Consider the following 15,680-nt stretch of genomic DNA (forward strand, 5'->3'; position numbering starts at 1 on the left):
ATGACAGAGAAATTTGTGGTTCTGTTGGGTCTGAGGCTACCAACAAGACGTAACCGAAAACTTTATTTTCCCTTCCTACTCTTCTCCTGCATACCCATGGGTGCCCCATATTTCTGCTCAAGAGGCTTTGTGTCTTTCCTTGGGAGACCATAGGAAGCTGCAGGGAGAGGAGGAGAAGTGAAACAGAGGAATACTGGAAACATCCTAATTCTCAATCAGACCAGTTGTCTATCCAGTCAGTCTGTGGACGAGATTTGGCACAGTCCTGAGCAAAGTTGAGTCTTTTTTTTTTGAAAAAATAGGGGATCGGTCAAGTCACGTTAGAGCAGCTATGTATCACTCTACGTCAAGTTAGCTGCCTCAGAATTTTCTGCAGTTGTCAGGCAGTGATTTATCAGGAATGAATATACAGGTATGAGGCTGAATAAGCTGTGAAATAATCTAGACCTAACCGAGCTCTGGGTGTGTCTTACCAGAATAATGTAGGAGAGCCCATTTCTCCTTCCTTTGCCCTCCCCCCAGTATACAAGCTTCTCATGTAACAGAGAACCAAAGACTCCAAAGACTGACAAAGAAAAGCCATCTAGTAAGTGGCTGCCAACAGTGTGTACTAGACTCGTTTTAATAAATAGAAAATGTTACTAAGCTGTGGTCCTTCCCTTGTCTGCTCATGGAAATCTGCTTTACTCATATGTAGACACAATGGCATATCGTTGATTTTGCTTTTTCAAATAATGACCAAATTTCTATTGAAACTCTTTTTAGCAGCAGCACAGCAAGATCCTCAGGATGGACAAAATAGCAGTAATAGAAAATAAAGATTTTGGGTAATGGGAATCTAAGCAGAATTCTAGGCTACTGTTCTTCTGATTGGCTTAGAAGTTAAGAGAAACATTATATGCAATGTCAGCCAGGGTTTTTCAGAGGGATTGTGTTTGACCTGGTAAGCTAATGAAGAACAAAATGAAATAAGAATAGGAGGTGACAAGAACAGAAGAAGATGAAGTTTGTGAGGCCTGGCAGTTCTTGATGAGATTAGTGTATCTGGATCTGAAATTGATTCATTTCTAAGCATTGTCTGCAGTAGTAAACACATCTAGATGCTATTTAGCACAAAATATTTTGCTATTTTCATTCGATTTTAGGTTTACTTGTTCACACTGTGGTTATTTACCATATGCCTTAGTGCTTTACCGTCCCAAAAACTGCATACACCTGGCTTTGCCAACTTGGAAGTTCTTATATATTGTTGTTGTTTAGTCATTTAGTTGTGTCCAACTCTTTGTGACCCTGTGGACCACAGCACGCCAGGCACATTTCTGCTTATCAGTGGTTTCAAAAAATAACAAAGATTTGTGGATATCCCGCACTGACAGGGTGACCTTCTAGATCAATCCTAATCTATAATTCTTTAATGTCACAAATATGATTACTTTGGCAGTTTCCTTAGTGTTGATGTGCCATAGACTCCAAAAGGACTAGTGATTCTCTTCCCTGTAATTATTAAAATTACTATAATCAATTCCAACAGCTGAAGCTCAAGATGTCACAGTTGAAAACATGCAACACATAAGTCTGAAATAATTATAAGCTCCCCAGTTTTTCATAGACAGCTATGGTAAGGGAGGAGAGAGAGGTTGGGCTTTGTTACCTCTCAGTTATAAGTATCCCTCTTTCATATCAAATCACTGTATCTTATTTGGCATCCATGACATTCTGTTTTGACAGTACTTAAGTTAACAATAAGGTGGATACATGTCCCTTAAAATACCAAATTGACAGAGTGAACGACCACCCAATCTCTCTTGTTCAAATCAGGCGGAGGACAGCAATAATATTGTAGAGAGAAACAGGAGTGTCCATGCAGAGAAAGACATCTGCCATCAGAATATTCCTTTTGCTTCTGCTTCTCTCCAAAACGGTGTCCCAAGTACAAAGTTTTAATTGCACCGCAAATCATCATGTTCATGTTCCACACGAGTGGTATGAGCCAGCGGACCTTGTTATTGGTGCAACGGTATCCTATATGTCTTACATATTACCCAAAGTTTCTTTCGATAAACACCCTTCCCAGGTCTCCATTAAGACCCCACTGTAAGTAACTGGTACTTAATATTATTTTATTTATTCTTTATATGTCATGGCTGACTGGGGGGGGACTTTTGATTGGTTTGGAGACAAAAAGTTTTAGAACTTTTTTTTAGAAAAAGAAGGGAAATATTTTCTACACACACATTTTTATTAGAAATCTCCATGCACATAGGCTACGCAGATACTGTCAATGAACGCTGAGCTTTTTAAATCCAATTCTATAAAGGCAGAGAGAAAAGAGAGTAAGAGCAAAAGAAAAGGGATGGCTTAGAAACATAAGAAGGACAAATGGGCAAGCAGTGAGCTACTTAACTTTGCTGATGATACCAAAATGTCCAGGGTGGAGAAAACAAACATGGGTTACAAAGAGCAACAAAATGAGCTCTTCAAAGGGAAAGCATGGGCAGGAAAATGTCAAATAAAATTCACTGTATGCAAGTGCAATGTGATGAGCAAAAAATTAATTTCACTTCTACAGTCATGGGGTCTCAACTGGTTGTAAGAAATCATCAAAGATCTTGTGGTCCTAGTAGATAGTTTGATGCAGATGTCAATGAAGTTTGCAGCAGCTGTAGAAAATGCTATAATATAGTTTTATTGACACAGTATTACAGGTGAAACTCAAAAAATTAGAATATTGTGGAAAAGTCCATTTATGTAAGCACTTGTTTTCATTAGCTAATGGAGTTTAATATATGAGATAGACTCGTGACATGCAAAGCGAGATATGTCAAGCCTTTGTTTGTTATAATTGTGATGATTTTGGCATACAGCTGATGAAAACCCCAAAGTTGAAATTGTTAATTTGGGGTTCTCATCAGCTGTACGCCATAATCATCACAATTATAACAAATAAAGGCTTGACATATCTTGCTTTGCATGTCATGAGTCTATCTCATATATTAGTTTCACCTTTTAAGTTGAATTACTGAAAGAAATGAACCTTTCCACGATATTCTAATTTTTCGAGTTTCACCTGTATATACAGTAAATATTGTCTAAATAAATAAGTAAACTTTGCTGGCTGTGCCTTCTCTTTATAGGCAGGTGGGAGAATCTCACCTATATCTAGATAATATGCACTGTTTAATTTTCCCATTAAACTTTAACTCAGTTCATTTGCAGGGTAATTACAAAGTTCTACCAGCAAATCCTTGCTTTGGTGTTTGCTGTTGATGAGATCAACGAGAATCCCGGGATGCTGCCCAATGTCTCTCTCGGGTTCCACATCTATGATAACTATTATGATTCAAAGATGGCCTACCGAAACACACTGGACCTGCTCTTTAAATCACATCACTTTGTTCCCAACTACAGATGTGGCATCCAGAAAAAAATTAATAGGAGTCATTGGGGGACTTGGCTCTGATACCTCCTGGAGCATGGCAAACATCTTAGGTCTTTTCAAGATTCCACAGGTAGAATATGGATTTTGAAAAAACGATTTCATGCTTTCCTTAAGTAGGAATCTATTGATTCATAAATATGGAGTTGTAGAATGGACAAAGTAAAAGGGCCATAATATGCATATCCAACAATGTGTGTAAGAAGGTGTTTAATAGATGTAATAGAAGATTGCTGCAAAGCTGCCAGGTGTGTAAAGGAGGCACCTAGACTGGTTCATATATATCAATCCTGAAAGCACTGCACTGGCTTCCTGGGAGCTACTCAATTTATGACCTTGACATCAGCTTCATAGGCAAAAATAACTGAGAACACATTAACTAAAAATGTTTCTCCCTTAAAAATCAAGATAGTCCTTTCCCAAAGTTATGGTGTTAATCAACATTGTTCACTTTCAGAGGCTAATTGAAAACACGGTTTCCTTGATATTGTTCTGGCATTTGTCATCTGTCTTTTCAGAAAGTTATATAGTGAAGACAGAATTGTGCTGTTCTGCTTAATTGTTGGGTTTCAATTTAGTTGTTTTAATTAGTGTTGGTACGTTAATTTGCATTTTACTTATATTTTATAAGATGCGGTTTATAGTAGTCAGAGAACAACGTATATAATCTTTTGGAGCTGCTCATGATTTCCCAGGAAACCTTCCCGAGAGAGTTCTTAGTGGATAGAGAATCAACCTCTCTCTACCACTGCTGTAAAGATTACAGAGCAAAACTTCATGATCCACCTGCACTTTGGAGTCAATTGAACCCATGTTTTTCCAGAATGGAATCTGTTCAGCATTTACAGAAAGAATTGATCTCAATCTGCATTATAATGGTGACGTTCTAGAAATGCTGGGTGACACAAGAATTATGTTACCAACTTTCAAAACCAGCAAAGCCAGTGCAGTTCTTGTATTCGGAGAAAGTAGATTTATTCTATGGTTGGTAAATGCGTTAAACGTGATTGAGTTAACTCAGCTAGTATTTCCTGATAAGAAGTCAAGTGAAAGAAAAGTATGGATTACGACAGCCCAAATTGATTTCATATTACACAGCCTTCAAAAAAAATATTATGTTAATATTCGAATTTTCCATGGTTCTATCTCCTTTGCTATTCACTCCAAGGAGATTCACGAATTTCAAGACTTTCTTCGATATATATATCCCAATTGGACAGACACAGATGGTTTTATCCAAGATTTCTGGGAAGATGCATTCAGTTGTTCACTTTCAAATTCCGCTCCCCCAAGTACCATGTGTACTGGAGAGGAGATGCTAGAGAGCCTTCCTGCACCATTTTTTGAAATGAGCATGACTGGCCACAGCTACAGTATCTATAATGCTGTTTATGCTTTGGCACATGCCTTAAATAGCATGCACTTGGCTGGAGCCATACGTAAAAGGAGAGATGCTAAGGGAAAACTCTCTCCTAAGTATGCAGAGCCTTGGCAGGTATTGTTCCCTTTTACAAAACATTCACTGCATTGATAAATTATGTTAGATGGCTTAATATTATCAGTAAAGAAATAAAAGAACAGAACTTAAGAAATTAAAAATAAAGCTAAGGAACTTTTATTGAATCAAAGATGGGAATTAGAATATTTCCTATAATGATACTGAACAGACATTAGATGACACAGACTTTCATAAGCAGCAGACTACCAACAACTACTGTATATTCTGGCGTATAAGACTACTTTTTAATCCAGGAAAATCTTCTCAAAAGTCGGCGGTCGTCTTATACGTCGGGTGGAGAATCTGCGGTCGAGTATATCTCAAACTCTATATTTTAACTGGAAAAGTTGGGGGTCGTCTTATACGCCCAGTCGTCTTATACGCCGGAAAATACGGTACATGTAAGTGAAGCTGTGACAACCACCTCCTCCACACTGCAAACCCCTCCGTTTTCTCCCAATATTCCTCCAGAATTCTCTCTTTCTCTCTTACCTGTCTAGTTACCCAGTGGTGTAAAGTTGGAGGCTGTGGTCCATGGCCCCAGGCCCATGATTCTGAGGGAGCACAACCAGGACCCCCACCCCAGGCACTGGCTTCTGCGGGGATCCTCAGCCTATCCAAGAGAAAACAGGAAGGCAGGCCCCTGTCCTAGACTTCTCATATTTCCCTGCCTGCCCACCACCAGGGGTTTCTGGGCCATGAAGCCTAATCCCAGAAGAGGCTAACAACTGTGTCATCACTGTCACTAGACCCTGCTTCACTCCATCCTCTTCTGCCTCGGAGACGGGATTGCTGTCTGCCATAGCCTCTTCTGTCTCACTTAACCCTAACAAAATAGAAAATTCTTTTCAGTAGCACCTTAGAGACCAACTGTGTTTGTTCTTGGTATGAGCTTTCGTGTGCATGCACACTTCTTCACATACACTATAGCAGACCAACACGGCTACCCACCTGTCACTTAACCCTGTTGCCTCTTCATTTCCCAACACCCCCTCCTCCCAGTCTGCTCCCTCTTCTGCCACTGACCACACCTTGTCATCCCACCACCAATCCTCTGGCTCTGAGCCTCCTTTCCTTGGGGTGTCCCTTAGGGGTTCCCCAGCTGCTGCTTCCTGCCACTCCTCTGCATCCAGCAAGTCCATGACACCACACTCAAATCCACTATGTAGACTAAGGAAAGGTTTAGTCAGACGTTCTCATGTTGCATTTCTATCCTTTGAGAACATGAACTCCCATCACTTCTCTGACATGACTCTCAAATTTTGTCCCTTTCTTGGATCTTGACTGTATTGACTCATCCTGTATTGTGAACTGAAGTGTTTACCTCCTAGAGGAAAATGAATTAATTCCATCTTGGAAAGCTATTTAACACTCTTAATTAGACTCTTGGAATGCTTTATAGACCTTTTCATTCTCTTTCCACTTAGCTCCACTCATTCCTGCAGAGAAATTCATTCAACAACAGTGCTGACGATGAAATTACATTCAATGAATATGGAGAGTTAGCAGCTGGCTTCGATATTACAAACTTGGTCACGTTCCGAAATGGATCGTATGTCAGGGTCAAAGTGGGAAGGCTGGATCCTCAGGCCCCTCCTGGCAAAGAGCTCACCATTAATGAGGACCGAATGAAATGGCACAGAGACTTCACTCAGGTATGGAAATAACGGCACATTTCGTGAAATGTCATAATTTGTGGTTATCCACAAAATGGGATGTAACAAAAGCAATTCATACATTATTAATTTTGAAATTCACTATTAAATATAGCATAAAATAAGAGGTTTTCATATCTAGATGGATAGTGCTTTAATTGAGAGATACTCTATTTGACAGATTGACTTTTCCTTTATTTTTGCATCTTTATTTTTTGCACGTGTTGGCCTTCAATTTTGCTAATGGCACTTTTCTTTTTACATGATATTACATGGGATCCTGACATTCCCTTTTTATTTAACACATGCTAATAAGCCATCTAGGAGTAATGCAGTAAGGTCTGTCTGTACGTAAACAAATGAGCCACAATAACAAAATAAGCAACATGCATATAAGACATCTTCCACTAAGAAGGAGCAATGGCTATCAGAAAGTCCAGCATTGTCCACCATTCTAGTTTATGAAATCCATGAAGCAATTCTCCAGTTAGTGGCATTAGATGGAATACTAAGCTAGCAGTATCAGTATTTGGGTTGAGAATGAACATTATGATCTTCTTGAGTTTGTATGAAGCTGAGTTATATACATCTAGGAGCATTTGTAGCTAGTGAATATGTCTAAGGAGGGCATAAGCACTCCTAGCTAGCACCAAAAAACACTTCAGACTCTAGTGATGAGATAGAATCGAGGAGTGATCCCAGACCTCTTGCTTTAAAGGGAATGCAACCCCTCCCAGACCAGGTCAGGCATTGCAACCACCAACCCATAGCATTTGTCTGTAATAAGGATTCAGCCCTCATCCCATCCATCCCTGCCTCCAAACACCTGTCCAGCACCTTCACCACCTTCTCTCATTAAAATGAAGTGGAAAGGTAGAACTTCACATGATCAGCATACAGATGACACAATTTGCCAGATCCTAGGATATTATTCCTTTTTTTAATAAGAATTTTATTGCATTTTCCATACAAACAACATAAAACAAACAACAAACACATTACAAATTACACAAAAACAACCAAATAAAACACAAAAGCACATCAATCTATTTACTCTAACTTCATTTCTACTCTTATTTGGGGCGACTTCCCCCGTTCCCTCTTCCGCATTCAGTTCTAATTTACTTTAGTAACTTCTTGACTATTTTAATAAACATTCACCATAATTCTTCATCTTAACCTAAACTCATCTTATTTCTATCACTATTTCTTAATCTTATCACATTAATCTTAACATCTTATATTTCTATCTTATACTAACTTCTAAAATTCCCTTCAATCTTCACTTCTTGTATTCTACTTCAACCTAACATTGTAATAGCTATCGCCTATTATATTCACTGATTTCACTTCAAATGTCCAATTTTTCACGTTGTTTCAAATAGTCATTAAATTTCTTCCAATCTTCTTGCACTGCCTCCTCCCTCTGGTCTCGGAGCTTCGCGGTCAGTTCTGCGAGTTCCATATACTCAATGAACTTCATCTGCCATTCTTCCACCGTTGGGAGCTCCTCACCTTTCCAGCATTTAGCAATCAAAATTCTAGCAGCAGTTGTGGCATACATAAAAAACACTCTATCTTTCTGTGTATCTCATGGTTGGTTATGCCCAATAGGAAGGCCTCTGGTTTCTTAGAGAAGGTGTATTTAAACACTCTTTTAAGCTCATTGTATATTTTCTCCCAGAAGTCCTTAACCTTTGGGCATGTCCACCACATGTGATAGAAGGTACCTTCTACTTTCTTACATTTCCAACATTCATTGCTCAATCCATGGTACATCTTAGCTAATTTAACTGGTGTTAAATACCATCTGTAAAGCATTTTCATCAAATTTTCTTTTAACACATTACAAGCAGTAAATTTAGTACCTTCCCTCCACAACCTCTCCCATTCTTCAAACATAATGTTATGTCAGTGGTGGCGAACCTTTTAGAGACCGAGTGCCCAAACTGTAACCCAAAACCCAATGATTTATCACAAAGTGCCAATCCGGGGGATAATGGGGGAGAGTTGTTGAGCTTTTTTTGGGAGGAGTTGTTGAACTTATATCTGCACTTTATGTATAATATTTTCAAAATAAACAGTTGCCTTTCTTAAATTACTGATTTACTAAAATTCAAGAAAACACAAATTGCCTCCAGAAAATGTATACATGTTACTTAAGAGGCAATTCAAAGGCTTGAATAACTTTTGCTATGCTCTGACATCAACAGAGGCCACAAAACCGTTCCCCAAAGCACAAAACATACATATGAAAAGTACAAAATGCAACATTTATTGGCACAGCTCCTTCCCACTGACCCCTTGACCAGCATTCAGCTGACTAGGACCAAGATCACCTGAAGGGGGAGAATAGCTCTAATTTTATTTTTAGGAAGCCTTATGGGCCATGAATGGACGTTCTTTCACTGAATTGCTTTTAGCCTGCTAGAAACTATTTAAGTTATTGCAGTTTTTATGCCGACTTTTAAAAAAAGCGATTTGTGAAATATATGATTATTACCCCACTATGAGGGCAATAATACACTCAGGTCAGGAAAAAACCCCTATCCATGTGTATTCAGAAGTAATGTTCTATTGAATTCAATGGGACTTGCCCCCGTGTAATGGTATCTCCCGCCCTCCCCCCTGGGGGACTCAACCATAGCAAGTAAGAGAAAGGAATATATGAGGGGACATACCAACGGGGACAAAAAAGGGGGGGGGGACTCCACAACCACCACCGACCTGAGCTAAGCACCCCATTAATTCCAAATTACCCACCAGTCACACTTCTGGTGTGCCTCGCAGCAGCAACCGCTGCCCTAGGACGGGGCCCCAGAGACTCACTTCATCACAGCCCACCACTCGAGGCCTCGGGCAAACAAGCGAGAAAAGAGAAGCCAACATCTAAGCTGCTCCGACAGCCCTAGAGCCGACCGGACGACACGCTCATCGGTTGCAGAAGGTGCCTGTCCTGTCCTTGCTCCAAGCCCATTGGGTTGTCTGCATCAAATCCCACCTCCTACACCGAGAATCGCCCGGCCCCTCGCAGGCAGCACGCCTTCGCTAAGTGCCCATTGGACAGGCCTGAGGAGGTTTCCCCCCCTCTCCTTATCCATTTCTGTTGAAGCGTGACTTACTATAGGGAGCGTTTCCCGCCCGCTGCGGCATTTGGGGAGGGGAGAGGCTGTCACCTTTGCAAACCACAAAAAAACGAACCTGATGGGGCGATGGCGCGCGTGCCCACAGAGAGGGCTCTGCGTGCCCACTTGGGCACGCGTGCCATAGGTTCGCCACCACTGTGTTATGTCCTACATCTTTCGCCCAGTCAATCATTGCAGATTTAACCATCTCATCTTTCGTATGCCACTCCAACAACAAATTATACATTCTGGAAAGGTTTTTGGAGTTCGTATCTATAAGTTCTGTTTCCAACTTAGATGTATCTACTTGAAAGCCTAACTTTTTATCCATTTTAAAAACTTCATTGACTTGGTGGTACTGCAACCAGTCATAGACTCCCTATTTCACTTGTTCATAGCTTTTCAGCTTGAAACTCTGACCATCTTGTTGCAGTATATCAGCATATTTTAACCACTTTGCGGGCATGTTAGGTCTTTTATAGGCCTTTGCCTCCACTGGAGATATCCATCTAGGGGGTTTTCTCTCCAATAAGTCTTTGTTGCGAGTCCAAACCTGAAACAAGGCATTTCTAATTATGTGGTTTTTAAAGGCCTTGTGGGCCTTGACTTTATCGTACCAAAGATAAGCGTGCCAACCAAAAACATTATCATGTCCCTCCAAGTCCAACACCTCTGTATTTTCCAGCTTAAACCAGTCCTTTAGCCAGCAAAAGGCTGCTGCTTCAAAATACATCCGTAAGTCTGGCAGGGAGAAGCCACCTCTCTCCTTAGAGTATCTTATATTTTATTCTTGGTTTCTTTCCCTGCCAAACAAATTTCGATAAGTCCTTTTGCCATTTTCTGAAGCAGTCTAACTTATCTATAATCGGTATCACTTGGAATAAAAACAGCATACTTGGTAACACGTTCATCTTTATAGCCACTATTCTGCCCATCAAGGACAGTTTTAGCCTAGTCCATATTTCTAGGTCTCTTTTAATCTCATTTCACACTTTTTCATAATTGTCCTTGAACAGGTTGATATTTTTTGGAGTCAAGTTTACCCCTAGATATTTTACCTTATTAACAAAGTTCAGTCCAGTAAGATCTTGTAATCTTTGCACCTGCACTGGCGTCATGTTTTTTGTCAACACTTTCGTTTGGGCTTTATTCAATTTAAATCCTGCTACTCTTCCAAACTTGTCAATTAGCTCCAACACTTTGGGAACACTGCTTTCTGGTTCTTGTAGGGATAACACCAAGTCATCGGCAAAAGCTCTCAGTTTATACTCCTTCTCACCCACCCTTATTCCTTTTATTAAAGTATCGGTCCTAATCATACTCAGGAGTACCTCCAGGACCACAATAAAAAGTAAGGGGGAGACAGGACACCCTTGTCTTGTTCCTTTTTCAATCCTTATCTCTTCTGATAGTACACTGTTTATTATAATTTTTGCTTTCTGTTCTGTATAGACCGCATTGATACCATTTAAAAATCTTTGACCAACTCCCATCTTCTCCAAATTCTTTTTCATAAAACTCCAGGAAATGTTGTCAAAGGCCTTCTCTGCGTCAATAAACATAAGTACAGCATCTGTATTTATTTTATTTTCTAATCTCTCCAATATATTCACAATGTTCCTTGTGTTGCTGCTTATATGTCTTCCAGGTAAAAAACCTGCTTGATCTTTGTGGATAAAATCTTTCAATACTCTTTTCAATCTAGTGGCCATGACATTCGCAAATATTTTGTAATCCACATTTAATAACGAAATTGGTCGATAATTTTTCATAAGTTGTTCATCCGAATCTGGTTTCAAAATCAGTGTAATATACGCCTCCTTCCATGAATCGGGTGCCCTGTCTCCCTCCAACATGCCATTGCAAACCTCCTTAAGAGGCTGAATTAACCAGTCTTTCAACACTTTGTAATATTTTGCTGTTAGTCCATCTGGTCCTGGGGCTTTTCCTATCTGCATATTATTAATTGCCTCTTCCAATTCTTGTGTCGAAATCGGGTGGTTGAGTATTGTTGCTTTTTCTTCTGGGACTCTTTGTAATCCATTTTTTTCCAAGAATAGCTCGATGTCTTCCTCAGCAACTTCCTCTTTTTTGTTCAAACCTAGGATATTATTCCAAAGGGTTTCCTATAGGTGATAAATACCATAGGAGACAGATTTCGGTCTAACAGGGCACCACAATCCAAAGGTCATTCAATGATTTCCTAGTACTAGTTTCTTGTACTGACCCTGCAGGTAGGAGCAGACCCACTATAATGGGTTACCTTTAATTCCTTGTGCCACCACAAAAGAACACCATGTGAACTCCTTGAAGCAAATGCTGTTAGGTTGTGACTCCATTAAAAGGTAAAGCCAGGGGTGAAATTACACCAAATTCTTACACAGCTGAAAGGTTGGATGGTCCAGGTATGAATATTGAAATCTTCATGAGTTTGCATGATGCTTAGAACAACAGCTTTTACCCCACTGTATGTGCCATTTTTATGGGAAGCAGGTGGCTCTGGGGTCTAAACCACTGAGCCTAAGGCTTGTCGATCAGAAGGTCAGCAGTTTGAATCCTCGCGACGGGGTGATTCCCATTGTTCGGTCCCAGCTCTTGCCCATCTAGCAGTTTGAAAGCACGTCAAATGCAAGTAGATAAATAGGTACCACTTTGGCTGGAAGGTAAACGGCGTTTCCGTGTGCTGCTCTGGTTCGCCAGAAGCGGTTTAGTCATGCTGGCCACATGACCTAGAACAACTGTCTGCGAACAAACACTGGCTCCCTCAGCCTATAGAGCGAGATGAGTGCCACAACCCATGCTGTCTGTGACTGGACCTAATGGTCAGGGGTACCTTTACCTTTACCTTAATGTGCCATTTGTGTACATATGGATCATTTCACACTATTTATTCTTAAATCACCTGATATTGGATATTTGATAAATTCCCCAAAACAATATTGTAATATTAAACTCTTCCTATCTCTTTGTATAGTTGCCACCCCTTTCTCTATGTAATGCCAACTGCCGTCCTGGTTACGGAAAGAAAAAGAAGGAGGGGGAGAAGTTTTGTTGCTATGATTGTGATCCATGTCCAGAAGGAATGATTTCAAATGAGAAAGGTGGGAGACGACCTCTTCAGATATTATGAAAGCTCTGGGCTCTTGGCAATTCTGTTGATGATAAACTGCTGCAGGACAAAAGGCTTAAATTAATAGATGTGTTGCTCTCATTGTTTATATATAACACCAATATATATTTTTGTCTTTAAAACATATTGAAGAACTTAATATGTATATATATTACCTTCAAGTTCAAGCATAGGCAAACTCGGCCCTCCAGATGTTTTGGGACTACAACTCCCATCATCCCTACCTAAGAGTACCAGTTGTCAGAGATGATGGGAAATGAACCCCAAAACATCTGGAGGGCCGAATTTGTCTATGCCTGTTCAGGTTCTACAAAATTAGGGTGGAATAAAAGTGGTGATTTCTCCTCCAAGAATTAAGTTGTTTGGCCAGAGGGTGAGTGTCTCATTAAACGTGCCTTTCTGGACGCCAAAGATTTCAGCTGTAATATATTTCTTAATTTGCTGTACAGTTAATGTGGTTCTAATACAAAGCAGGGGGACTTTAAGAGCAGATGTGACGTACCTCCACTTCAGACTCTCCCCTTGTTACTAAGTGAATTTCTAATCGGGTGTTCTGGGTCAAATTTCAATCCACCCCACCTGTCCCTCTGAGGTCTGTCTGTGATGTCAATCCCCTTTTATTTATAATCTGGGAATCTCTTAGTAACGGGAGTTTTCCTGTCCAGCGGCCGTGGCCGGTTATATCCTCTGCTCTGGGCTTCAGGGGTTAAATTCCTCCTTGCCTACAGTTCAGGGTCTCTCTTTCATTAGATCCCTCACTATATCAGTTAGCTAAGCCCTCTTAGCAACTCTGTGGCAATACCAAGGTTTCCGCCCGCTAGCCCCTCCTGAGGGAACTCCAAGACACAAACTATCACCCTGCAGGTCAGTTTTGTCTTTTCCCTGAGTTCACCTCCTCATGAACATACATAACTCGCTGGACCAAATAAACGACGATATTTTCTTAGCTCAACAATAAGAAGTCTTTATTCCTTTCAGAACATAACCGTTTCAGTAATGCAATCGTTTATAAGCTTAGTTTCATAACAGTGTAAACTCTTTCTTTCAGCATCATATACACATCTTCAACCTATCCTAACCTACCCTAACCTACCCACCACTATCCTGGCCCCACGCCCTCCTTCTTCCAGTCACCACTCACTCTCACTAACGGCTGCTCCCTACTTTTAAAGAGCGGAATGTCCCGCCTCTCACGACATATCTGCCACTCAAACTGGGGTGCCCATTAACTCATAATCCCTTAATTTAGGTCCGATTCGTTACATCCTCCCTGTAGAAAATTCCAGATTTCATTCATAAGATTTATTTTTGATGCCTCTAGGTTAAAAGCATTTGGGCTGGAAGTTCTAAGCCTTTTTATGTACAAAACACTATGCTAGATGCATTATTGATGAGGAAATTCTTAAAATATTTTGGAATGCTTCAAATTGTCATGCATCATTTGTTTGTTTTCAGACATGGAAACCTGTGTCAGTTGCCCAGCAGATCAATATCCAAACAAAGGCCAGGATCTATGCATTCCTAAGATCCCAAACTTCCTAGCCTTTGATGAAACCCTGGCCATTGTTTCAACTTTTTCTACACTTTTATTCTCTCTGATCACAATTCTGGTGCTCGGCATCTTCATTAAGCATCGTGATACAGCCATAGTCAAAGCCAACAACAGAAGCCTCACCTATGGTCTCCTTGTCTCCCTCCTCTTGTGTTTCCTCTCTTCTTTGTTGTTCATCGGAAAACCTAATATGGTGACTTGCCTTCTCCGACAAAATGCTTTTGGCATTGTCTTCTCTGTGGCCCTATCCAGCATCTTAGCCAAAACCATATTGGTGGTTTTGGCATTCATGGCTTCCAAACCAGGAACCAATATGAGGAAATGGGTAGGCAAAGAACTGGCTTATTCCATTGTCTTTTCCTGCTCCATTGTTCAAGTAGGGATCTGTGTCCTCTGGCTGGCAACCTCTCCCCCATTCCCAGATGTGGACATGCACTCAATGAAGGAAGAAATCATATTTCTTTGTAATGAAGGGTCAGTCCCCTTGTTCTATTGTGTTTTGGGCTACATGGGCTTCCTGGCCACTATCAGCTTCACGGTGGCCTTCTTAGCCAGGAAGTTGCCTGACACTTTCAATGAAGCCAAGTTCATCACCTTCAGCATGTTGGTCTTCTGCAGTGTTTGGATCTCCTTCATTCCCACCTACCTGAGCACCAAAGGAAAATATATGGTGGCTGTGGAGATCTTCTCCATCATTGCTTCTGGTGCTGGGTTACTGGCTTGCATTTTTTCTCCTAAATGCTACATTATTGTGGTGAGGCCTGACCTGAACAACAGAGAGCAGCTAACACAAAGAAAGTTATAAATGACAGAGAAATTTGTGGTTCTGTTGGTTCTTAGGCTGAATGGACTTTCTGGCAGGCATCACTTTTCGTGTCATTTCTACACCAAGACTTTACCAGAAAATTTACCTTGCCTTCCTACTCTTCTCCTGCATCCCCGTGGGTGCCCCACATTTCTGCTCAGGAGACTCTGTACCTTTCCTTAACAAATTTGCATAGTGTGTATTCCCAGGGTATTGTAGAAGATTGACTGCCTGGTTCTCCTTCCGACTCGATGCACCACCCCATGGCATCCTCACCTTCATTCAATGGTTGTGTGGGAGCAGAGATCCTGCAGGGTGCTCAACTACATGCAGTTTCTCCACAAATTAGTTGTTTGCAAAAGAGAACCCTGTGGAATTGCACCCCTTCCCCAATCCTGAGTTTGGAGAAGATTCAACTTCATGTCCTGCTTCCAGCCATATGTTTAATTTGAGTTTTTGACAGTAATTCGACATTAGGC

General features: G+C 40.7%; 1 protein-coding gene across 1 annotated transcript; it reads left to right on the top strand.

Annotated features, from left to right (window-relative positions):
- Positions 1–3,473: 3,473 nt before the first annotated feature.
- Positions 3,474–15,201, top strand: LOC117057334 (vomeronasal type-2 receptor 26-like). Its single transcript, XM_033168174.1, has 4 exons — positions 3,474–3,509; positions 6,362–6,589; positions 12,689–12,815; positions 14,300–15,201. Exons 1-4 carry the CDS (start codon positions 3,474–3,476, stop codon positions 15,199–15,201), a joined length of 1,293 nt encoding a protein of 430 aa, XP_033024065.1.
- Positions 15,202–15,680: the final 479 nt, after the last annotated feature.

Source organism: Lacerta agilis, chromosome 14 (genome assembly GCF_009819535.1).
Source record: "Lacerta agilis isolate rLacAgi1 chromosome 14, rLacAgi1.pri, whole genome shotgun sequence".
Taxonomy (NCBI): domain Eukaryota; kingdom Metazoa; phylum Chordata; class Lepidosauria; order Squamata; family Lacertidae; genus Lacerta; species Lacerta agilis.

Excerpts from the sequence above, each read along its gene's own strand:
- LOC117057334 (XM_033168174.1), top strand. The coding sequence starts at position 3,474 with ATGGCAAACATCTTAGGTCTTTTCAAGATTCCACAG. Across the intron at positions 6,590-12,688 it reads GGCACAGAGACTTCACTCAG|TTGCCACCCCTTTCTCTATG; the intron begins GTATGGAAATAA and ends CTCTTTGTATAG. Across the intron at positions 12,816-14,299 it reads AATGATTTCAAATGAGAAAG|ACATGGAAACCTGTGTCAGT; the intron begins GTGGGAGACGAC and ends GTTTGTTTTCAG.